This window comes from Saccostrea cucullata, unplaced genomic scaffold, assembly GCF_032062105.1.
Source record: "Saccostrea cucullata isolate Sc308-1 unplaced genomic scaffold, CSIRO_AGI_Scuc_v1 ctg4432, whole genome shotgun sequence".
NCBI lineage: Eukaryota > Metazoa > Mollusca > Bivalvia > Ostreida > Ostreidae > Saccostrea > Saccostrea cuccullata.
In genome coordinates, this window is record NW_026934451.1 from 30,703 (window position 1) to 56,275 (window position 25,573).

At 33.6% G+C, this 25,573-nt stretch overlaps 2 protein-coding genes across 2 annotated transcripts; both read right to left on the reverse strand.

The window, feature by feature from the left end:
• Nucleotides 1–4,209: 4,209 nt before the first annotated feature.
• LOC134240773 (toll-like receptor 4) lies at nt 4,210–5,282 on the reverse strand. Its single transcript, XM_062722854.1, has one exon. It carries the CDS (start codon nt 5,280–5,282, stop codon nt 4,593–4,595), a length of 690 nt encoding a protein of 229 aa, XP_062578838.1. The 3' UTR covers nt 4,210–4,592.
• Nucleotides 5,283–5,300: 18 nt separating this feature from the next.
• Nucleotides 5,301–6,914, reverse strand: LOC134240774 (toll-like receptor 4). Its single transcript, XM_062722855.1, has one exon. It carries the CDS (start codon nt 6,909–6,911, stop codon nt 5,301–5,303), a length of 1,611 nt encoding a protein of 536 aa, XP_062578839.1. The 5' UTR covers nt 6,912–6,914.
• Nucleotides 6,915–25,573: the final 18,659 nt, after the last annotated feature.

A 25,573-nucleotide genomic window follows, 5' to 3' on the forward strand; every position in this document is an offset into this window, starting at 1 on the left:
ATCAGCTAGGTGTACTTAGATTATTGCTACTTGTATTCACATTTATCATATATTTTTTATTATATACATAACCTCGAGGTACACATGAGTCGCCACTTAACGTCCATCCCCGTCGATCGTAAATATTTTCATTTTTGTTATCATAATTCGCGAAACCAATTTCAATTAGTTTTGGCATATTGTATGAATGAGTGTAACCGAGAAAGATTGTGAAATATTTGTGGTATTTGCTCACCATAGGAGGTTCAGACCGATCTAAAGTGAATCAATATTAAGTAATAGTCATATTTCCTCACGAGTTTATAGAATTCAAACAAAAGGCATATATCTAATGAGCAAGAACGATTAGTGAAATGACTCAGGACTATATAGGAAGAGCTCTTTTAATGAAGCGATATTTTTACTCTACCTCGAGAGAAGAATTTCAATTCAATTTGATTTTCTACATTAATTTTGTAGATTTACATGTATCACTTTGATTTGTTTGTTATTTATTTTGTTTGACTTTTATTTCGAAAATGCTTACTCGGGCTAGGCTAGAGGCTAGGCAACCACTTGGCGATGGAAGGCTGCAAATTTAGACCTATACTCAGTAATCAGGTAAATTTAGACCGTAACACAGCAATCAGGCAAATTTGATTTATACTCGGCAATCAGTCAAATTTAGACCTTTACACAGCAATCGTGAAAATTTAGACCTTTACACAGGAATCAGGCAAATTTAGACCAATACTCGGCAATCAGGCAAATTTAGACCTTTACACAGCAATCTGGCAAATTTGAATCATACTCGGTAATTAGGCAAATTTAGACAAGTCCTATACTCGTCGATCTCTTATTTGCTCCTGAAAACGTTTTATCACAAGATGTTGCTATCAGTGTTGAGAATCAATGCAAAATATTCATAATCGTGTTGGATTCTGGAATTATGGCCAGTATCTTAATATTCCTTGGTGTATAGTCTGTAGGATTAAATGGCTCAAGTAAAATTTAGTCCTGCAAGGACAATGCTTTGGCAAGCATAACTTTTTTTTAATGTATACAAAGTGCGCCCCCTGAAAATAAAAGAAAACAAAGTAAATAGCATAAAACAAAGACTGTTTTAAGGAATCACTGTCTAGTTAGTGTAGTATGCCAGGGACATCAACGATAGTGGGAAACTTGGGATAATTTGCATTACGGGCGAATCCCATTATGCATAAATTATCCCATGTTTCCCACTATCGTTGATGTCCCTGGCATACTATACTAACTAGACAGTGATTCCTTATATTTCCATTTCATTGTGAAATAAAGTTGTAGATTTAGACTTTAAAAATGTAGACTAATCGTTTTAAATTACTTGAGAACTCCCATGCCAATTTCAATAGTCCTCGCCCATTGACGTCCAACGCAAAGGCAGCCGCACCAGATTTACATGCATATTTGCCTTCCTTAGCTCAGACAAAGAGATAGATATGCATCAGATTTGCATGTGTATTAGGCCTCCTTTGCTTCTGACCTATCAACCTATCTAATTTACATTCCGGCAGAATTATCAAGAAATGAACTCCCCTAACTTTCAAGGAGTTATCGCAGAAAAAAAATAGAAATGGAAACATTACAACATATTCTAAAAAGAAAGATTTTTTAAGTTATTTTATACAAACGTATCTTATGACCATTCTTTAAACTATTTATCTAATTTGAAATAACCCATTTATTTTCTTTCGAAAATAAATTCCTATCACTATCAAAATCACTTAGTATTTATTTCAAATTATAGTTCTCATAAAATATTCCATAAAAACAGCTGCAAAAGTTGGACACATGAAAAATATACTTTCCTTTGTCTCTAAATTCATGTTTGTTTAACTTTATGGTATAGTATCATTATTAAAGGTGAATTCTAACAGACGGGAAATCCCCCCAAATCTCCTAAATGTGAAATTCAAAAGCTAATTCTATGTAAAATGCATCTCATGATTAAATAGATGTTATCGACTATCTTGCACGAAATGCCCCGGTTTTTATTCTACAGCCATCTGGTGTCTATTTGGAGATTGGGTATCTATCTTGCTGCAGAAGGATTTTCCATTCTTTATAAATAGAGCTTTTGTGTACGTACTAACGTGGTTTATAATTGGACAGTTTTCCACAATTTTATATTTACAGTAGAAAACATGAACGCTGCTATTTAAAATAAATTCTTTTTATCTGAAATTTTGGATGAATGCGTACCTGACACAAAATTATGGCTGAGTTAATGTTGAGATCTTTATAAAAAAATATTTACATTGTTAAAGCTTTAGGCAAACAAAACGGAAAATGGTGACATTGATAAAAAATATCATGGTTCATAAGCTATTTCATGCTTGTTTTATTCTTTATAGAAAAGAAATTATGTCATCACCTGGAAGTCGGATGAAATAATTTTTTAAAGGCAACCCTAAAATTTAAAAGTACAGTATAAAACACACAACTTTTCACAACTAATTTACACCAACTTAGAATTTTTCGATCTTACGATATCAATGTAGACACACTAAAACTGGAACGACTTTTGAAATGTATGGAGATAACAAACGGTATTCAAGCTCAAATGTTCATTAAACAATACAAAATGCATAGTAAATATAAAGCTACAAATGAATCAGAAGTGGGATAAGGTGCCATGGAGGAGTAAGCATCCCCTGCCGACTGGCCACACCCGTGGCTCCTTCGTCGGGAAATAACGAAAAATTCGTCGACATTTAAGTATATAGACAGCAATCGACTTATTTATGAATTATATTTGCTGGCAAGGTCAGTGTGTCGAGAATAGAACTTGCTAACTGCAGAACTTTAGCTCTCCGGAAAAAAATATTAACAGACCGGAGACTACAGTGCCAAACAATGATACATTTATTTTGCATAAAAATGTGTGCTGTTTCCTGATTTATTTCTCCTTTTTTCAAATTGCTCAGATATTAATAACTGTGTGTAGCTAACATATTCTTTAACTATTTCCTCAGTAAAACATTCCATACAACCATTGTAAATGGCCCTATTGGGCCATACATTGAAAAAGTCGAAAAAAAATTACCCATGTACACGATTTTGGACGGTAAGATAATTCGGATCAACGCGCTTTATGCAGATATCAAATGTGAGAGAACTTGATAGATGTCAAAAGCATACTTAGATATCGAGCTTTTGTTCAGTTGAAATGAGAATATTCGCACAATTTAATCCAAAATAAAGTGCAACTATCTGTGCGTTATAGATAAGCAGTTTTTCTAAGGGTGGCACTGTAGCTCTCTGATTCATCCATCCCAATTTTTTTCAGACCAGGGAGATACAGATCGGCAGCTTAAAACTTAACGAAATGATGACTTTAAAGGAGACTGGTGATATTCTTGTTTCTGCATTTTTTCTGCCAATAATAAACCTTGTCGTAGAAATTGGTCATATGTAAAGCATGCTCTTACGTATCGAATTAACTAAGAGCTTTAAATAACCTATGATATCAATAACAATCAACTTTATCAATAAATTGGGAAATTTATTACTGTTTTGTCACGTGCTCATAGTATAAAAATATTCTTCAAGTCAATTTTTTATTCAATCAAAATATTTTATAACTGGAAATAATCTTATTTTCTGCTTAGACTTGTCACGTGGTATGACAGTCATGTAATTTTAGTTAACATACATTGTATTTGCAGTATTCAAGATATCCATAAAAAAAAGTTCGGCTAGCGATGCTCACTCCTCCATGGAACATGATCCCACCTCTGATGTTTTGGAGGTCCGTGTTTGCTCTGCTCCTATTTTGTTTTGATTTATGGACTTTTGATCTGGAATACTGTTCTTTATCTCCAAATGTTTTATCTAAATATCAGGGTAGACACCAACCAAATCAAATTCGCACACAATAACTAAATGAAAAGTATTTTGGGCCCATTTAAAATTCTTTTTAAACAGCTTGTTCTTCTAATTGTGAACTTTAGAACCTAGTATAACTGTAAATTAATATTTGATTTTTTCTTTAGTCAACTGTATTTTATCTAAGGCGTAAGAAAATTATATAAATGTGAGGGAATTTTGATCTACTTATATCAGAAACTAGTTACTTGAAATAAGAAATAACGGACTTGGAGAGAATTAAAAACTCAATTTAACACATACCCTCTAACATATAAACATACGCATTATTGATTTTTTTTAGAACGCTTTTATTGATTTCCCAATCTCCTGTATGTACATTTGTGTCGAGTATAAAGCAAGTTACATAAAATGTGTAAAAGAAATAAAATTTGAACACCTTCAATTAGCACAAAATTTACGATTATAAAACTACTAGTATACATTTTATACAAATATATTTAGCGTCCACCCTACAATACATAATACACAGTAACGCCATAAATTCATGAAAATTGAAACTAAAATGTGTCGACATTAGATACAAATAGAACTGATTAATGTAAACTCATGTTTCCGCTAACACATCTTGCAGAAAAGAATCTATCAAGTTCAGAATAAGTACTTTTAACCTCTACTGTCTAATCTGTTTAATGCAACTTTCAAAAAACATTCATTCTAGTTTTAGCTGTGAAATATCTTTCTACTTAGCATGAAAATTCATCATTGATACTTTTACAAACTCTGCTCCAGAAAACTGAATCCCCGTGTTCATCGTTAGGGAACTCAATGTACGACCTTTGATTAATAAGGTCCATGATACTCAAGGGTATTTTATCTACAGGAACAGCATCATAAAATACCAAAAGGAGAACGCCTTCATTTTCTCGAGAATAGATGTCTTCCATCTTTGCAATGTGTAGCTCATACATACACCAAGTGGACTTGATGAAGTTGGGAGATAATATAGCGATAGTCTTTTTACTTTTATTGATGGCAGTGATAATATTTTCGCATATATCATATCCTGGAACAAAATCTCGATGGTGAATACATAAACGTATTCCATTGTTTTCTTCTAATTCCGACATCATTTTCTGAACAAACGGAAAATCGTCATCGGCATAGGACACAAAGGCATCATATTTAAAATCTGATTGGCTATCACTTCTTACAGCTTTATATCCATGGAAACGGCTTTTAGTCATATAGTAAAAATAACGAAGTTTCCATCTGTATCGGTATAGTAGCCCACACAAAAGGATGACAAAGAACAGGAGAATGGTGAGCGACAAAGTTATGATCAAATGCGTATAGGAATAGCATTTTTTTTGTAGTTTTTCGATATTTTCTTTAATTTTTGAAAACATGAATGGTTCACCCTGTGATGAAGCCATGCAGGAATAATTTTCAAATTACTCAAAACTGATTCTCTGAGTTTCCTGACTGTTAACCATCCACTGTAGAAATGAAAGTGTTTTACAATTACATGAAATCGGGTTTCTTAAAAGATTTAAAGTAAACCTGACTTTATCAGTCTGTCGGTCAATGTCTTTCATATTTGTGTCGGATAGAAATTGGATTTGGTTTCCAGATAAATCAAGGAATTTTAAGTTCTTTAAAGTCGAAATCTTAAAATTTATTGAGCTAAGCGTATTATCGGCCAGTACTAAATCCTTTATGTTTCGAAGTCCTTTAAAAACTTGATTTGGCAGATGTGTAATTCTATTTGCTCTTAGCTCTAAACGAATCAAGTTTTTCAGACCAGCAAATATTTCACCTTCTGTATCTGGTGACAAACTAAAACCCAACAAATTATCGTTCAGGTATAATTTTGTGAGGCTACCAAGGTATTTGAAGAAATATTTGGAAACTGATGAGCAAAAATTATTTGACAAGTTCATTATTTTAAGATTATTGACTCCTCTTATAGGACCCATCCATGAATATAAAGTATTATCTTGCAGATATATTTCCTCAACGCTGTTTTTTGAACTATGTATTTTGGGTACCCTGTATCGTAACCCACTTTCATTAAAGAAAACTTTTTTGACATTCGGTGGTACTGGAAATCCTACCTTTCCACTGAAATGTAAAAATACCTGTGATCCTTTCAAATCCACGTCTGTTCTTTTCATATCCACCTTTAATTTATTCACAGAATTAGTTTTCTTTTGTTTTAAAATATGTGAGTCAGTGTGAGTACTAGCACTTGTTAAAGGTTCCCTTTCGTCCTCACATTCAGATGCTACATCGTGGATAAATTCAATAGGGTCATGGGTGAAATGCTGTGAACTTACATTCAGCCACTCTAGACCTTTCAATATATCAAATTGTAGAATATATAATCCAACTGTCAATCTGTTGTCAGCAATTGATAATCTTCTGAGTGTTTTTGGAATATATTTTGTTGCTCCATTTTCAATCAATTCGATTTTGTTACTTGATATGTGCAGTTCTGTTAGACTGGTATGAATAAGATATTGAATATCTTCTACTCTGATTTCGGTACTTAATCCAAATGTGCAATGGATTTTATTTAAGCGAAGAGATGAAATCGTGGAGTTTTGAATGCCATATATCAATATTGGCAGTATTCTAAAAGTGAGCTCATTGTTGTCGGATATGTCTAGGTTTTTAATGTTAATTAAATCTGCAAAAAGACTCTGATTAAGGTTTTCTATTATTTTAAACTTATTTAAATTCAATTTTAGAATTGAAAGCTTCCTTAGACCCTCAAATGAGTTGTTTCTGAATGTTTTGATAGAATTATTGGAAAGATCGAGATAAGTGACATCATCTGGAATCATATTCCTTTCTGGCAGTTGTGTCAACATGTTGTTGCTGAGATTGATATGCGTTACATTTGACCAAAAATAAGGTGACGATTTCAGGCCTAAATTAGAGCAATCAGCGTGAGTATGATTCATGTAACACCTGCACCTTGGTTGAGAGGCACAGCAATACACATTTTCAATCAGCATCAAGGCACTCAAGACCGATAATGTGCGCAATCCTGGACCCATTTTCATGAAGCTAAAATAAAGAAAAGAAAATATTGATATTCTTAAGCTTACATAAATTGCTGAATATACTGTTGATTTATTGCTTAACATATACCATAATATGTTTTGTAAACTGTATTGCTTGAAGTACAGCTTCCAAGAATTTTTCTGCCTGGAAGCTTCACTAAACGTATGAAACCTGTTCTGGCTGTGCATTTAACAAATATCTCACTCCGGAAGCCCCAATCTACTGAAATTTTAGTCTGAACTCGAGTTAGCTTATTGTATTACACTTTTCAAAGCATAGTCAGATATCATTATACCCGCACTTTCTAAAGAAAGTTCGGGTATATTGTTGTTACTCATGTCCGTCCGTCCGTCCGTCTGTCACACTTTTCTTCCCTGAACTCCTCTTACATTTTACACAGTAGCTTAATCATCTTTTGGGAGATGGTTGGTGGTGTCATGTAGATGTGCAGTAAGGTTTCGGAATTTTGATTTTGCCCCGGGGGGTCAAATGGGGGTCGAAAAATGACGTTTTTTATGCAAAAAGTCCCGTCTTCCCTGAACTCCTTTTACATTTTACTCAGCAGCCTAATCACCTTTTGGGGGATGATTGGTGGTGTCATGTAGATGTGCAGTAAGGTTTCGGAATTTTGAATTTGCCCCGGGGGGTCAAATGGGGGTCGAAAAATGACGTTTTTTATGCAAAAAGTCCCGTCTTCCCTGAACTCCTTCTACATTTTACTCAGCAGCCTAATCACCTTTTGGGGGATGATTGGTGGTGTCATGTAGATGTGCAGTAAGGTTTCGGAATTCTGATTTTGCCCCAGGGGGTCAAATGGGGGTCGAAAATTAATGTTTTTTATGCAAAAAGCCCCGTCTTCCTTGATCTCCTTCTACATTTTACACAGTAGCCTAATCATCTTTTGGGAGATCTTTGGTGGTGTCAGGTAGATGTGCAGTAAGGTTTCGGAATTTAGATTTTGCCCCGGGGGGTCAAATGGGGGTCGAAAAATGACGTTTTTTTTATGCAAAAAGCCCCGTTTTCCCTGAACTGCTCTTACATTTTACTCAGCAGCCTAATCACCTTTTGGGAGATGGTTGGTGGGGTCATGTAGATTTGCAGTTAGGTTTTGGAATTCGGATTTTGCCCCTGGGGGTCAAATGGGGGTCAAAAAATGATGTTTTTAATGCAAAAAGCCCCGTCTTCCCTGATCTCCTCTTACATTTTACTCAGCAGCCTAATCATCTTTTGGGAGATGGTTAGTCGGGTCATGAGGATGTGCAGTAAGGTTTCGGAATTTTGATTTTGCCCCGGGGGGTCAAATGGGGGTCGAAAAACGACGTTTTTTATGCAAAAAGCCCCGTCTTCCCTGAACTCCTCTTACATTTTACTCAACAGCCTAATCATCTTTTGGGAGATTGTTGGTGGGGTCATGTAGATGTGCAGTAAGGTTTCGATATTTTGATTTTGCCCCTGGGGGTCAAATGTGGGTCGAAAAATGATGTTTTTTTATGCAAAAAGCCCCGTTTTCTCTGAACTCCTCTTACATTTTACTCAGCAGCCTAATCACCTTTTGGGAGATGGTTGGTGGTGTCATGTAGATGTGCAGTAAGGTTTCGGAATTTTGATTTTGCCCCAGGGGGTCAAATAGGGGTCAAAAAATGACGTTTTTATGCAAAAAGCCCCGTCTTCCCTGAATTTCTCCTACATTTTACACAGTAGCCTAATCATCTTTTGGGAGATGGTTGGTGGTGTCATGTAGATGTGCAGTTAGTTTTCGTAATTTTGATTTTTCCCCGGGGGGTCAAATGGGGGTCGAAAAATGACGTTTTTTGTGCAAAAAGTCCTGTCTTTCCTTAATGTTACTCAGAAGCCTAATCATCTTTTAGGAGAGTTAAATATTTTGAAAATTATGTAAAACATCAAAGTTAAAGAGTAAAAAAACATCGCATGCTGGGAAACACCTTGAATTTTAATGAGTAATTAATGTACATGTCAAATGTGAGAGTCATATCTCATCTCAATCAGAAGTTATAAGCAAATGCAACATTTTTGAAAAGTAGGTTAGGCTTCAAGGTCAAGGTCACAGAGTAAAAGTCATGATTCATTTGGAAAGATCTTATCACAGGTAATAATATACATGCATTATAATATGAATGCCCTAACTTTTCTCTTTTAAAATGATGAATTTATAAAAATTTAATTTTTTTGCAAGTAGGTCAAACTTCTAGGTCATATGTAAGAAAAAAAAAAAACATGCCATTCTCACAGGTAAATACTAGTACATAAGTTTAATATGAATTCCTTGTCTCTTCTCATTCAGTAGATATGACCGTGATGACCAAGGTTAATTTTATTCAGACAGAAGGACAGTCTGACATACAAATGTACATATTTCTATATGAATTGCATGGGTAAAATTGGACCAGTGGTTCTAGAGAAGTTAAAATGTAAAAAGTTTTCAGACAAACAGATGGACGGCATGTCACGACAGACGTTATATGATAAGGAAACCAGAAAAGCTCAAATGAGTGTTTTGAAAGGGTTACAATATGGTTGCAGTATTTGAAAAGCTGTTTTTTTCATGCAGAGATATGCATGACCAACATATTCATGTTTTATATTTTCTTTAGTAATTTGTTTGTTTGTTGTGAATATATCTCTCTCGGGAATTTTTCCCTCATATGGAGACACCACCAAATAATAATGAAGAAAAGATGTGTTTGTGAAACACTGATGTCCCTGTATGGAAGCCTATGGCGAAGGTTGAAGTTTCTCAAATATATGTCAAACTCAAAGGTCAAGGTCAAAGGGTTCAAATTGTTGGTATCAGAAAAAAGTCTTGTCACAAGGAATGCACATGTGAAATAAGTAATCCCTAGTACTTCCTGTTCAAAAGTTAATTGCCAAGGTTAATTTTTTAAGTGGTTCAAACTCTACGGTCAAGGTCAAACATATTTATACCTGTTGACAGTTCACAATGAATACACATGTTAAGCATGAAAGCCCTAGCACCTACTGATCAAAATTTAGACCAAGTTTAAAGTTGGGTATTTTTCTTGTAAAAATGTGTATTCTAGGTCAAGTGATCAGAGGTAAAAATTAATGTTACCAAAATAAAAGGTGTTAATTGTCACAAGAAATAAACCTATAAAATGTAGAAGCCATTTGTATAGCCCATCCCACTTAAAACTTATGGGCAAGGTTATAATTTCTGCAGACAAATAGACAGACATAATATAAACACAAGAAACAAAATATGTACATAATTAGTCAAATGGAAAAAAATATACTATTTAATTGGAATCACAAAATAGATTGTTATTTCAGGGATAGGGAGTGGGTAGGGAAATTGGACCCTCCCCCCCTGGAATTTCCTTTGTTATTTAAACAAGACTATATACTGAAGCAAATAAAAAATGACTTTGGACATCCTCCCCCTAACTTAGAAAACATTGACCCCACTATCATTGTTTTTATTTTGTTTATTTGTTTTCAGTTTATGAGTTTTTTTTTCTCCTGCTTGTCATGATATTCTAGGCATGAATTTTTTGACTGAGATGTGAACCCCCTCCCTACTCCCGAAAAAAATTCTGGATCCGCACCAGTATTGGCAGTAACTGAATCGACATCGACAAGGGGAGATAACTTCACAATATGAAATTCGTCTAGTGTGGCATGCGATGATCTTTGACCCTTTTTGAACTTTAACCTAATCGTTTGGGTTTATTTTACCCCCCACTATACTTAAACTTGTACTTACCAACCTCTAGATAGAATGTTCTATCGTTAAAATGATATTGTCCTACGGACCCGGTTTAACCCCGTTTAACGATAGAATTCGTTCCGTGTATTCGTAATGTAGCAAAAAGAATAACCCGCATAGTGCATTTACTAGGAACAATCTAGAGAGTTCCGAATGTAAACATTTGAGTGGAGAGAAAAACGTTGGGAAAATTAATTGGATTTACGTATTTAACGTTATATGGATTATTTTTTGGGATAAAAGGCATAAGCAATCTCAAAAAGGTTTGTTTTGATTAATTTATAAGTTATTTTCTGTGCAAATCTGTTTGTATCCTTCAAAATCGTTTCGTTGCGATTCTGCAATTTTTTGCTACATTACGAGTATATGGGTGGTATTCTAACTGTGGTGAGGGCTTGTACCGAGACACAGTTAGATTATTCTAACTAACCAACCTCCATAGGTCTTGTAAACTTCATGAAATTAATCCAATTATAGCACAAAATGAATTAATCCAATGCACAGTGACACCATTCTGCAGCATGTTATAATGCTATTCCATTCGGAAAACCTTCAAGTCGTGCCGTCGATTCCGTCACCTTATCAGATGAATGGGAATCGGCCGAGGTGTACCGAATGGAGTTTAATCTAAAAATATGATAATGGGTGACGCAACGTGATGTGATGTAGAATTTACATGTCAAGAACAAATTTTAAATTAATTCATAACAAACAATGTTTTAACAAAACTGTTCCATCTAGCCTATTCCAAAAAGTATGTACTCTGTGATTGTGGTGTCGGGGGGGGGGGATTAGTAAATTTAAAAAGGTCCTATTATGAGCAAAACATTTATCAAAATCTAATTTACATCATTAATAGAATTCAAACTGGTATATAATGAATTAAGCATGTAAAATAAATATAAGAGGTTCTGAGTTATAGGTCACAGGGATAATTTCATACTCAATTTGATGAATACATGTAAATTACAGGCACGTAGCAACTGGGGGGGGGGGGCTGCCCCCCTTTTTTCCAACATTACCTGTACTATAAGAAAATGTCCATTGAAAAGATGGTTGCCCCCCCTTTTTACCACAGTATATACATAGCAAGGAAATATGGGGAAAAAAATTGGAAGTGAAAGTAATTTTGCCTTGAAAAAAAGGTGACCACTACCCCCCCCCCCCATTTCATTTTTTTTCCTTGTTAATTTTTTTAGGTAAGTAAAAAACATTTTCTCAGGTTGCCCCCCCCCCCCCCCCCACTTTCAAAAACGATGCTACGTGCCTGAATTATATAGAATTATTTTGACTTTTTCCTTGGTAAGCCGCCCGTAGGATTGTGTATTTAGAGGCAAACACCTTAGTGCGGGTATTACTGTCTCATGACAGCATCTAGTTTTTATTGAAAAAGTATAGATGGATATAGTATTTGTATATTCACAAATCAAAGGTAAAAAAAATTGAGGGTGCATTTACACGGAAAAGATTTAGGGAAATACTGTTAAATACAAATATCTAAATTTTATATACTCAAATATTTAAAGGTTATATACAGAACACTTTTACAATACTTACTAGTCATGGTAGCGATGTGGTGGAGTGCTCACTTCTGAGCGAGAGGTTTGAATTTGATTTTTGTTTCAATTGTCACAACAAGTTTATAACACATAACGTAGCAAATATAAAGGTGAAGTCTGTTTCTTTGTCATACTATCGGTGTTCAACAAGGACGTAAAAGTCTTTCTGATATGACCCTCAAAACGTTGATCCCTTTTCCCGGTAGACACTTGGAAGATAACGAATCCTTACTTTACATGTAGAATGGCCCTTGCAGCTGATTTTAATTATACCCGCACTTTCTAAAGAAAGTTCGGCTATATTGTTGTTACTCATGTCCGTCCGTCTGTCACACTTTTCTTCCCTGAACTCCTTTTACATTTTACACAGTAGCCTAATCATCTTGAGAGATGGTTGGTGGTGTCATGTAGATGTGCAGTATGGTTTTGGAATTTTGATTTTGCCCCGGAGGGTCAAATGCGGGTCGAAAAATGATTTTTTTTTTATGCAAAAGCCCTGTCTTCCCTGAACTCCTCCTACAGTTTACTTAGTAGTCTAATCATCTTTTGGGAGATGGTTGGTGGTCTAATGTAGATTTGCAGTAAGGTTTTGGAATTTTGATTTTGCCCCGGGGGGTCAAATGGGGGTCGAAAAATGACGTTTTTTATGCAATAAGCCCCGTCTTCCCTGAACTCCTCTTATATTTGACTCGGTAGCCTAATTATCTTTTAAAAGATGATTGGTGGTGTCATGTAGGTGTGCAGTAAGGTTTTGGAATTTTCATTTTGCCCGGGTGTCAAATGGGGGTAGAAATTTGCTTTTTTTTTTTTTTTTTTTTTTTTTTTTTAATATTTGATATGTTTAATCACATTGCTTTCCAGAACTTCCCTAATATTTCGTGCATTAGTTTTAAACCATGATCATTTGGAAAATGATTGGTTTATTTTGTGTATGTGTAAAATGGTTTCAAAATTTGCATTTTCATGTGGATGGCAAAAAGGGGCAGGACAAAATGGCCCCTCCCTAACCCAGGGGATCATGATTTGTACAAACTTGAATCTACACCTCTTGAGAATTTTTCCATATTAATCATGCTCTTGTTGTTCTTGAAAAGAAAAATTTTGAAGATTTGTTACTTTTTATTCGTAAATAAAACTTTGATTCCTAATTGTGATCTTACCCTAGCCTTTAAGGTCATGATTTGAAAAACTAGAAATATGTCTGTAGGACATAAATGTCCCGCTGGATGTATATAACTAAAGCTACATGAAAATTTGTATTAGTGTATAAAGTTTGATGAAAATATCTTGAACAGTTTCTTTAATTTAGAATTGAAACTAAAATCTAAATAAATTGGATATAGATAATAAATTCCCACCAAAATATGTATAAGTGCATGCTAAACATAAAAATGTCTTAAATTATTTCTTTCAAACTAAGCAAAATAAAAATCAAATAGGAGGGAGGTCAAGGTCACAGGAATGTGCAAGGTGAAGATTTTGATGCAGTTGAATGGCTCTCACTAATACATATCAGCATATTATGTTTGATAAAAATATCTTGAATGATTTAATGAAACCGAGCTTAACACTTTTTTTAAGAAAATAGAGTTGGGGTCAAAATGTTGTTGCAGTTGAAAAGCTTACATCAGTATGAATTTACTATTAGCATATGAAGTTTGAAAAAATATAATTAATGTTTTTTTTTAAATTTACATAAACACATATTTTAAAAAGTGAGTTCAAGGTCAAAGAAAAATTCAAGGTCAAAATAAGTTGATGCATTAATAGCTCTCAGCAGTATGTATCAGCATATGAAGTTTGATAAATATATCTTGAATTATTTATTCATAACTGATCTAGACATTAATTTTAGAAAAGTGAGGTCAAGGTCACAGGAAAGGTCAAGGTAAAAAAAAATGAAGCACTGTAAAGCTTACATCAGTATGAATCATCTTGTGCAGTTTCATTACACAACTTGAATGGTTTCTTTAAAATAAAGCTAAACACGAATTTAAAGAAAAGTTAAGTGAACGTAAAAGGAAAAGTCAACGTCAAAAAATATCGCAGTTGGATATTTACATCAGTATGCATCAACATATGAACTTTGATAAAAATATCTAGAAAGTTTTTTTGAACCCTATGAAAAAACAGATGAAAGGGTGGAGGACGGACATGACAAAAACTATACATGTATTCCTAATCAAGATGTGGCATAAAAAACTTGAATCTACATTATATGAAGATGTTTTCATATATTAAGATTATACAAGCAAATTCAAAGAATTTCTGTGTTTTAGTGAATGGGATGCCATAATTTATGGCAGATTGTGTGTCAAATATGCACCCCTATCATATATCAATTTTTGAAAATTAGGTCAAAGGGGAAAAAATCATACCATGCTCGGAAACATTTTGTTGCAGGTAATGTACATGTCAAATGTGAAAGTCCTATCTCTTTTGAATTAAAAGTTTTATATATATATATATATATATATATATATATATATATATATATATATATATATATATATATATATATATATATATATATATATATTATATATATATAATATAATACATACTTTTGAAAAGTAGGTTAAACTTCTAGGTCAAGGTCACAGAGTCACAAATCATGATATATTTAGAAAAGTCTTTTCACATGTAATATGCATGTATACTTTGAATGTCCTATCTTTTGTCTTTCAAAATGATCAATTGAAATGTTATTGTTTGGAAAGTAGGTAAAACTTGAAGGTTAAGGTCTCACTTGGGTTAAAAAATCATAGTATATATAGAAAGTTTTGTGGTAATGTACATGTGAAATATGAAAGCCCTATCTCTCATTTTTCAAAAATCATGACCAAGGTTGAATTTTTTGTGACAAATGCACATACTGTCAATAAGATGGACAGACTGACAGACAAATGAGATTTAATGTCCCCTCCCTTTTCCAAAAACGGGGGACAATAATGCCCTTGCTGTTCTTGAAAAGAAGATTTATGATGGAAAACATCTCTTGCAATTTTCTTAACGCGAATCAATATTGTGTTTTATGTCATTTGTTTGTTTGTTGTTAAACTCTCAGGAATTTTTCACTCATATGGAGACACCACCACTTGAAAAATAATGAGGACAAGTCAGATTTGAGGTCAACATTAATTCATTTTAGGAGTTTTCAACCATTCAGACGTAAAGAAATTTTAACTCAATCCTTCTCCTCACCCTTTCTCAGACCCCTGTTTGTTTATTTATTTATTTTATTTAATGCAGTCGTATTGTGAACATTTCCAGTTCATTAGGAGAGTGGGAATGACCTCCAGGGGTTCATAACCTTTATACCATTAAATTTACATAACAACATGACAGAAGAAACAAAATTATGTATAGTGAAATGGAAAAAGTTTCCTACTATTTAGGAGTTTGTCATTACAGGGACAGGAGATTGCCCCCCCCCGGAATTTGTAGGACTATAATATATACTGAAGCAAATAAAATTGACTTTGGATGCCCTGAGTGTCCCTCCACCCTAGAAAACAGACCCCACCATAACTTTTTTTTTGCTTCTCAGGAAACTCTGGTTCCCCCTCCCTCCCAAAAAAAAATCTGGATCTTGTAACTGAATGTAACGTCGATAACGGGGGATAACTCTTCAGAATGTGAAATTCGTCTGTTGTAGCATTTGATGACCTTTGATCCTTTAAACTTTAACCTTACCATTTGCATTTCAGACTATTTTACCCAAATCTATACCAAAACTTGTACTTACCAACTGTCATAGGTCCTGTCAACTTCATGAAATATAATCCAATTAAAACATAAAATGAAATAATTCCTACTGACATACATGCAATGATGTGTACACCACACTGCACGTGCAGTGCAATCTATAAATGGTAATGATAAAACTAGCACTTAAGTTGGGTACGTGACGCAAGCCCAATGTGATGCAGGTGTTCAGATACATGTATGGTACAAGAACAAATTGAAAATTATCATTTACAAAAGATCTTAACTTTGCCATCTAGGCCTATTTCCAAAAACAGGTAAATAGGATGTGTTTGTGTGTGTGTGTGTATGTTGATGGGAGAGGGGTGAGGGGTTGACTAAATTGATTGGGTATATAGCAGCTTTCAAGAAGTTTCTGCCTAATCAAATAAAAAAAAAAGGTTTTGCACATTTGAAAAATTTATCAAAAACGCTTTACACTAATTTGAATAATATTTGATCTATATGAGAAAATAGATTTAAAAAGTTCCAATTATGGGCCAAAAATTTATATCCCTCTTTTATCAAACCTAAGGAGTATATATGAATAGAGCCAATTTTGGCCCCCTAAAAATCAACATTTTAGAATGGCATTACAAATTAAAGCTATATATAAAGTAAAATTAAGATATTCATTTTAAGGGGCCAATTGAGACACTTATCATATATTGCTCTTTACATCATTAATTGAATTCTGTTGTTTAATTTCAGACTGGTAATGAATTTAGAATATGAAATACCTATAAGATCGAGGCCCATGGGTCACATGGTCACCTGAGCATATCATGCTCAATTTGATGAATACATGTATTTTGTAAATTATTGAACAATTTTGACTTTTCCCTTGGTAAAGCCCAATTTGAAGGAGTGTGCATTTATTGGCAAACACATTAGTGCATGTATTACTGTCTCATGACAGCATCTAGTTTATTTTGGAAATTCTTCACTATTATTTAATAATGTCTCATATGAGTGAAATTAATTCAAAAGGGGCAACATGCAAACAATGATTCACTTTCTTTGTTCAGTGACATTGTCTTTATTTATGAAATGAATTTGTAGTCATAAAACCTTTTTTAAACAATTATGAAACCCCTTTGGAATAAATTCAAATTAAGGTTTGGAAGTTCAAGCGCAAATATAGTTGGTGACAGGTAGACAGCCGGTCGGATAAGTACTATGACAAATACTTAAAATAAATATAGTTGTAATAACATTTTAAAAAGAAAATCTTTACATATATATAGCTATTTATGTAAACTAATTTTAATGTAAAGTCTAAAACAATTTAAGTTTGTAATTTACAAAACTTACCAAAATAAACAGTGCTAAGACTATTCCCACAAATTTTTCCTTCCTTTATTTCCTGTTAAATTGACAACTTCATATCAGTTCTCAATGATATTGGCATTTCTCAATGTCAAGACAAATGTTTCAAATTTATATGTGGTGATTACATGAGTCGAGTTTAGAAATAAAAATATTCAGAATCAAGAGAGCCACTTTATAGAAAACTCAGAGAATGAAAAATCGGGTTAACTACTGGGGATTTAAAAACATGAAAAAAGTATGAATTTATACTTCCTTATTCTGCATGAATTTTAATGTTATGTGAACGCTTTGTTCATACACTAAGCACACATGAAAACGTTAATTGAAAGGTAACGTTGTCGCAAGTAAGCTTTGACATCAAGATTGAATCATAATGTTTACATTCATTTGATAAATTGGGCGTGAGGTTTATGTTCCTTGATTTTATCGTTTAAAAATATATAGACATGATAGGCATTAAATGAGTGAAATGTGTTATTTTTACATGTTGCTATTTGAGAATATGTAAGCCGTATCATCGGATAAGACCGTATTAGGCGAGGTTTTGTGTCCCAGTAGGTGCTTGTGCATTGAAATAGAAGTAGCATATTGGATTGAAAGATGTTTTGAATAATCAACTCCTTTTATGTTGAGCACAGTGGCTTAGCTACCATTGGTCACTTAAGACACCTGCCTACACTTATTTTTTTTTCAGAAAAAAATTAAATCATATTTTAATGTTACATTAAAGTTCTGAAATTTAAGAAGTTCAAAAGTCATTTATAATTTAATTAGGACTCTTGATTTGTGTGTGTGTGTCTAGGGGGTTGGGGGTTGGGGGTAACAAGAAAAAAAAATGACAATTTAACCTGAGAAAAAAAATTGTGAAGAAAAAAAAAATCGACAACATTACTATGATTTCAAAATGCTACAAGAATAGAAGGTAGGGGGCAACCAGTATCTCAAGGAATTTAGGGGAAACAAAAAAAAAAAAAGAAAAAAAAAGAAAAAAAAGACGAAAGATGTTTTGATTTCATAAACAGCTCAACCCATTTTTTAAACTCACATGGTTTTTCGCACAAATGAAGGTCACATTTGTGTTATAAAAATTACCATTTTCTAACTTCAGTACGATGAAACAGCCCTGCGTTGTATTTCATTTATAAATTCAAGGACAGAAGTCCTTTAGAGTCATTATCTTAAGTTTCTAAAGTGCATGTATAAAAAATGGGAATTAATCAATAAATGGTACGATGTTTCTACTATAGGATTCTACCATAGGTTTTTACAAATTAAATAAAACGAGCTTTTATTGATACAATGTAGTTGAAAATTATTAATTTTCTTCTTAAAGGTGATTATTTTTCAAAATTCTTTGCTCATTTACCATACTCCTCTTGGTTTTGTCGAAATGTAGCGCCGAAAAATGATAACATTGCAGAAAGAAACCACACTTAAGGGTAGGATATTAAAGTATTGTTTAATTTTGAAAATAGTATATTATTTCTATGAAAAGGAAAATTCTATTGCATTTACGGTTTGAAACGTTAAAATTTTGCATTGGGTTTTATCTTTCACGATTCTAGATTTTCGAAGGTAACTCTGAAAAATGCCACCTTATAAACACGCAAGCAGTTAAACAGATGAAAATACCATTATCATCCCGCGCTAAAGAGTCGGAATATACACAAAATACAAGTTACACAAGGTGTACTGTGCCGTTTCTGCAAAGAGATACTGCTTTCAAAAGAACGGAGAAAAAGACAGCTACGATTGGCAAGAAACAACAAAAAATCAAATGGGAATAGTTGTTATTTTTCAGCCATGAATATATCAATATTCTATTAACTGATCTGTGTAAATTATGTTGATGTAAATGAAATAAAACTAAAATAATGTAAACAAGTGCTTTTAAAATACATTTTGTTGTCTCTCTACACAATATTACATATATGGCAATGTGACCTGAATTTGTGCGAAAAACCATGGAGCTTAAAAAGTTCGTTGAGCTGTAATTGCCAGATCTAAATTTGTCTGTGATTGTTTTTGAAAGCTATTTTTCCTCCTTGTTCTAAATTTGATAACGCTAGAAGAATAGGAAAAACTCTCCTAACTAAAGACCATTTGTAAATATTTTGTTAAAAAAAAGATGGAATACACTTTCTTAAAAAGTTTTTCTTCATGTTAAAGAGATCAGAATTTTGTTTTCCACAGATCCAGAATCAGTTTTCCAGGGGTCTCAAAATAGTGAAATTCAAAACACGATGGAATGCACTTTTTCTTTTAGTTTTTCTTCATGTTGAAGAGATCAGAGTTATGTTTTCCACAGATCCAGAATCAGTTTCCCAGGGGTCTCAAAAAAGTGAAATTCAACTGTGAAAAACCTATATGGTGGTGGGGGAGTTGGGGGAAGGGAAGAATCGTTGACTTTTAATGCTAATATACATAAGACTTTTCATACCAACTTAACACAGATTTGCATTTTCCAGAGGATCTGCATTTTCAAGGGGAGGGTCCAAGGTAACTTGTATGTACATTTAATATCTCTGCAGATACCAAGGGGGCCAAGACCCCTTCACTCTGCTCTAGATCCGTGCATGCTTACAAGTAACAAATAAGATGTATCTGATAAGGAGTTAATCATTTTTACGCCCCGTAAACGAAGTTTTGGGGGTGTATAGTTTTTGTCGTGTCCGTCCGTCCGTCTCTCTGTCTGTCTATCTGTTTGTTTGTCCGCAAAAACTTTAACCTTTCCCATAACTTTTGATTTAGCGGAGCTATGAGTTTCATATTTCACATGTGTATTTCTTGTGGCAAAACCTTTCTTTGGGTACCACCAAATATGACGTTTTGACCTTGACCTTGGAGTTTGACCCACTTACAAAAATTCCAAACTTTTCCTTGGGCCATGTCTTTTGAACAGTAAATACCAGGACATTTATACTTCCCAAATGTATTTTTTGTTGAAAGACCTTTCATAGGATACCAACAACCATGACCTTTTGATTTTGACCTTGGAGATTTCCGTCCTTTAACCTTGGCCGTAACTTTTGAACAGTAAGGGGTAGGGCTTTCATACTTCATATATTTAATTTCTGTGAGAAGATTTATTCATTGGATACCAAGAACTTTGACTTTGACCTTGGAGTTTGGCCCACTTTTAAAAAGCAAACCTTGACTATAACTTTAAAAGGGTTAGGGCTAATGCATTCGTACTGTAAATATTTCAACCTTGTGACAAGACCTTTCTCTGGGTACCACTAAATCTGACTCTTTTACCTTGACCTTGGAGTTTGACCTACATTTCAAAATTGGTAACATTGACCATAACTTCTGAAGGGTTAGTACCAGGGCTTCCATATTTCACAATGTATTTTTTGTGGCAGAACCTTTCATTAGATACCAATGACCTTGACCTTTTGACATTGACCTTGGAGATATCAAGAAATACCAATATATTAAATTTGCATATAAGAAAAGTTTTACCTTTGCTATGTTGCCATACGGGGGCATCATTGTTTCACACACACACATCTTGTTTTTTCTCATTTTGTTTGGGTTCCAGTATAGATGTACGTATTCCTAGCTTTTAGTGGTGCATTACACTCATACAATATTTACACATGATATTCAGCTACTTGTATCAATACATCGATGCTAAAAGGCCAACTTACACCACAGAGTGATTAACACCTAGCTTCAGTACCAACCAAGGCACAAAAAGGAGAAACAATTTAGCTTACAATTTCAGATGGATGAAATTGTACATTATTGGAACGTCATCACAGCCGCAAAATTATTCATCAAAAATCTTGAAGGAACAGATGCCCCTAATGAGCTAATCACAGTATCATGACAAGTCTTTGTCTCTGAAGTACAAATGCTGACACATTTTCCTCAAATGGAAGCTCAAATGCGGATATGTTGGCAAGATGATCAAAACTTTAAACAACATAGACAACAATCAATTATTTAAAAAGAAAAATCTCCATGCAAATATAATAAACATTTTATGGTTACAAATGTTATGAAAAGTGAGAGAACCTTGCACAGCAGCCATAAACATCGATAATGATGAAAATGCTTACCTTGAGCGATCAACAAGGTCATTCAAGAAATTTAGGTAAATGATTTTATCAATCAAAAAAAAAATTATACCTAGTCAATTTATGATCCCTCTCCATTGCTAAATAATAAGAAGTAAAAAAAAATCAAAAATTAAACTAGCTCGTATTTACATCGTTAAAACATCTCAGCTAGCAAGGCTCGCCCAAAGTTCGATTCTGATTGATTGATTGATTGAATATTGTGTAACGTCACTATCGAGAATTTTTAACTCATATGGAGTCGTCACCGTATGCCAGTGAAGGGCTTCAAATTTAGACCTATACTCGGCACTCAGAGCCATTGAGCAGTGAGGGCTCTTTATCGTGCCAACACCTACCGTGACACGGGACCTACGTTTTTAGGGTAACATCCGAAAGACCCTTGACTTTCACCTCTAGTGCCGAGTGCTTGGCGAAGGAACGGTCACTACCTATGTTTACGTCTTAGGTATGACGCGGCGCCGCATACGAGAATCCAACTCGATCCTCCCGATCACGGAGCGAACGCTCTACCACTAGGCAACCGTAACCGGTAAATTCGTTCCTGGGTTAAGCGGTTAATATATGTTTCCCTTGTGTTGAAATGAACAATCCACACCGCCCTCTGCAAATTAACACATGTTCTAAGACTGTACCAGTAGATAGGATAGACCTATACAGAGCAAGACCCTTATAAGTTTGGAAAGCACTTTGAAACTAGAGGTACTGTGAGCAATGAGCTCACTAAATGATACCCCCCGCCTCCCATAATGTCTATGTGTTGCTATATATTGTTTTACGGTAATGTGTAAAGAGGAATAACTCGTCCTATCAAATGTTATCCAGAAGCTTCTATAGTGACTTCATGGGTAAACATATAATGACAATGTCCATGTTTTGCTATGGGAAACCTAAAATACGTGTCGAATAAAAAAGTAAAATAGTAGGTCACAATGGCAATATGTAACAGAGACTCCATGAAAGTTTCATTAAATTTCACTCAGTAGTATAAGAGGAGTTGTGGATAAGAGTTAAAGCGTAACAGATGGACGGACGGACGGACAGACGTACAGACGGACGGACTGAAATCCCGATTACTATGTATCTTCCCACTTTTCAAGCGGGGGGTATAATAAACATATCCAAAATCGTGTTGGATTCCAAACAAAATTATATTTTAAAGGTACTTGGACACAGATTTGAAGTTAATATTTTCTCCATAATATCACGAATTATATATTCTAATAGCATTTCACACAAAAATTAATTAAAAATCTTATTTCATTTAAAAGTTGTTAAAACTTCAATTTTTTTGGCGGGTTTGATTGACTCATCCTGGCAATTTCACATATTCAACTTTATTCTTAATCCTTTAGAAAAGTGGCAATCTTGTTGTGTATTAATGAGAAATATTAAAACTTTAATCCAGAAAAATAATTTTATTCAGAATAGAAATGTTAGAAAACAAAACTACTTTCACAAGTATCGTCATTCCGAGCTAAGTCGTGTGTGCAAATCGATCACACTCGTGTTATGTACACAGTTTTTGTAAACAAGGCACGAGCTCTGTTTTTATTTATGTTTAGATTTCACCGGGTGCGTTCTGAATCGTCACAGTCTGCTTACCAAAACTGCACGGACTGAGAATATAGTGTGTGTTTGTTTTGCTTTCGAACATGTCTACTCTGAATTTTCTGAATTATAGTATCAATATTTTGCATTCATACACAACAAGATTGCCACTTTTCCTAAGTATTAAGAGTAAAATTAAAATTTGTGAAAGTGTAAGGATGTGTCAATCAAACCCGCCAAAAAAATTAAAGTTTTAATAACTTTAAAATGAAATAAGATTTTTAAGTAATTTTTGTGTGAAATGCTATTAAAATATATACTTCGTAATATTATAGAGAGAAAAAAAACAGAAAATATTAACTTCAAATCTGTGTCCAAGTATCTTTAAAATCAATGATGACCAAACATTGAAGAGTTTACTAGGTTAACAAATGCATATTGAAAATTCTCCGTTTTCTTTTTTGATTGCATCTCATGTTTTTTTTTATGTCCCTAATTTAAAGAAAGGAAAATATAATGCTATCCATGCCTTATCTATAAATATACATAACATTCCTTGAGATAATTAGATCTTGAAGTTTAGTTTCATACAGATCAATATATTTTGCTCTTATACATGTACATGTTCTATTTTAGCGAAGATGCCACTATCAGTAATTTGTCTACAAAAAGCCTTCTGTACTTCTTGTATATACACCGTTTAGTCTAACATACTGTTTCCACTTGATAAAAAAATGATTTGATCCCTTTCTCATTCAAGGTCATAGAAGGTCTTTATCTATTGCTGGCTGATACCTCTGTGTGGTGCCGTTACAATACCACACATTTATATTTTGACATTGATACAGGTCATTTTATTAACTACTGTATGATTATGAAGCTATATAATTGCATTTTGAATGTGAAAAAAATATATAATTCACTATCCTTACTGGGTTTATACAAATGATCACAATGCATCTTATGAAATAAATAACTTTATTATAGATAGGATATAACATATTATTGATTAACTTCGATATAGCATATTAATCAAAAAGGGCAATGAATAATGTTAAATAATGATAATATTTTTAATGTGTATAAACATAATTTAAATAAAAAATAATCTTATCCGTCTGGGTTGTGCAGGACAGTGTTTAACTGCTGCATCTTATGAAGCATGCACACTGTATGACTTAGGTAGAACAAAACAGGTCAGTGTTTAAAACTGCTGTTTAACAGGTCAGTGTTTAACTGCTGTATAACAATCGTGATCAAACAGGTCAGTGTTTAACTGCTGTATAACAATCTTGATCAAACAAGTCAGTGTTAAACTGCTGTATAACAGGTCAGTGTTTAACTGCTGTATAACAATATTGATCTAACAGGTCAGTGTTTAACTGCTGTATAACAATCCTAATCAAACAGGTGAGTGTTTAACTGCTGTATAATGACAAAAATTATTTATGAATCATTACCCCTCCGAGTTTAGCAGGTCAGTGTTTAACTGCTGAATTTCATGAAGTACATTATATGACATAGATAGGTTATAGCAGACAAGTGTTTAGCTGGTGTTTCAATCCAAGTTTCAGGTTAGGTTTCCTCTCAGAAGTATAACGCATAACTATATGCGTTGTTTCACTATATAAACTGGGTTACATGTCCATCACTTCTTGCTTTTATTTGTAATTTTTCTACAGTGGTGAGTTTTACCCATCGATAAATTTAGTGTGCGTTGCAGAGAATATTTATTTCATTGTAAGACTTTTGAAATTTCTGTTCTTGCTTAGCTAGGAAAAATATCTAAAATATCTCATAGCAGAACCTAAATACTGCCAATTTCTGTTACCTGGAGTACCTACATTTTAACAACAAAACCTTTTATACCTCTTAATAAATAAGACCCAATCAAATTTTCGTCAGCTGTATCGTGATTTCAAGATATCTATTCGGACTACAAATATGCAAACATGATGTCTATACCATAATTGCATCAAGTAGTACTACAAAATGTATCGACAAAACTGTAATCTTCAATTTACACGTGTTTTTGACTTTTTATCAATTTCCACACGTGACGTCAAACATTTTATGGTTAGGTCATTTGAACATTTTTGAGAGCATATTAAGCAAGACACACCACTGACAATCTTTTCTTTTTTTATTTTCGGACAAACAGTCAAAATATTCCGCACATTATATTATCATGGGTTACATTTTCCATTTACCGGTAATATATAATTGTCCTCCTTTGTATAACAAATACTGTCGCATCAAATATGGTTCGGGTTACTTTCTGGCATTCTACTGTTACCTTGGTGGAAACAGAATTCCTAGCAGATATACATGTAAATATTCCACCCATTTCAGAGTGCATTTCCAAAATTACAACATACTTTAATATACAATAATATTGAATATACAAATTTGATTAAATATGCATTTTATGTCTACCATATCCTTGAATGATTAGTCTAAAAGATCAACTACGCTTGAATGATATGATGTCAGAGACTACACCTAATACATGTAGATATTATGTCCTACACAATGAATACTGATCTCAAACTTAACATTGGTTTCTTAAAAGCAAAGCAAAACATGAAGCTTATTTGGATCTCAATGATTTAAGGTTAAAAGATTCTGATTTGCAT

Excerpts from the sequence above, each read along its gene's own strand:
- LOC134240773 (XM_062722854.1), bottom strand. The coding sequence starts at position 5,282 with ATGGCTTCATCACAGGGTGAACCATTCATGTTTTCAAAAATTAAAGAA.
- LOC134240774 (XM_062722855.1), bottom strand. The coding sequence starts at position 6,911 with ATGGGTCCAGGATTGCGCACATTATCGGTCTTGAGTGCCTTGATGCTG.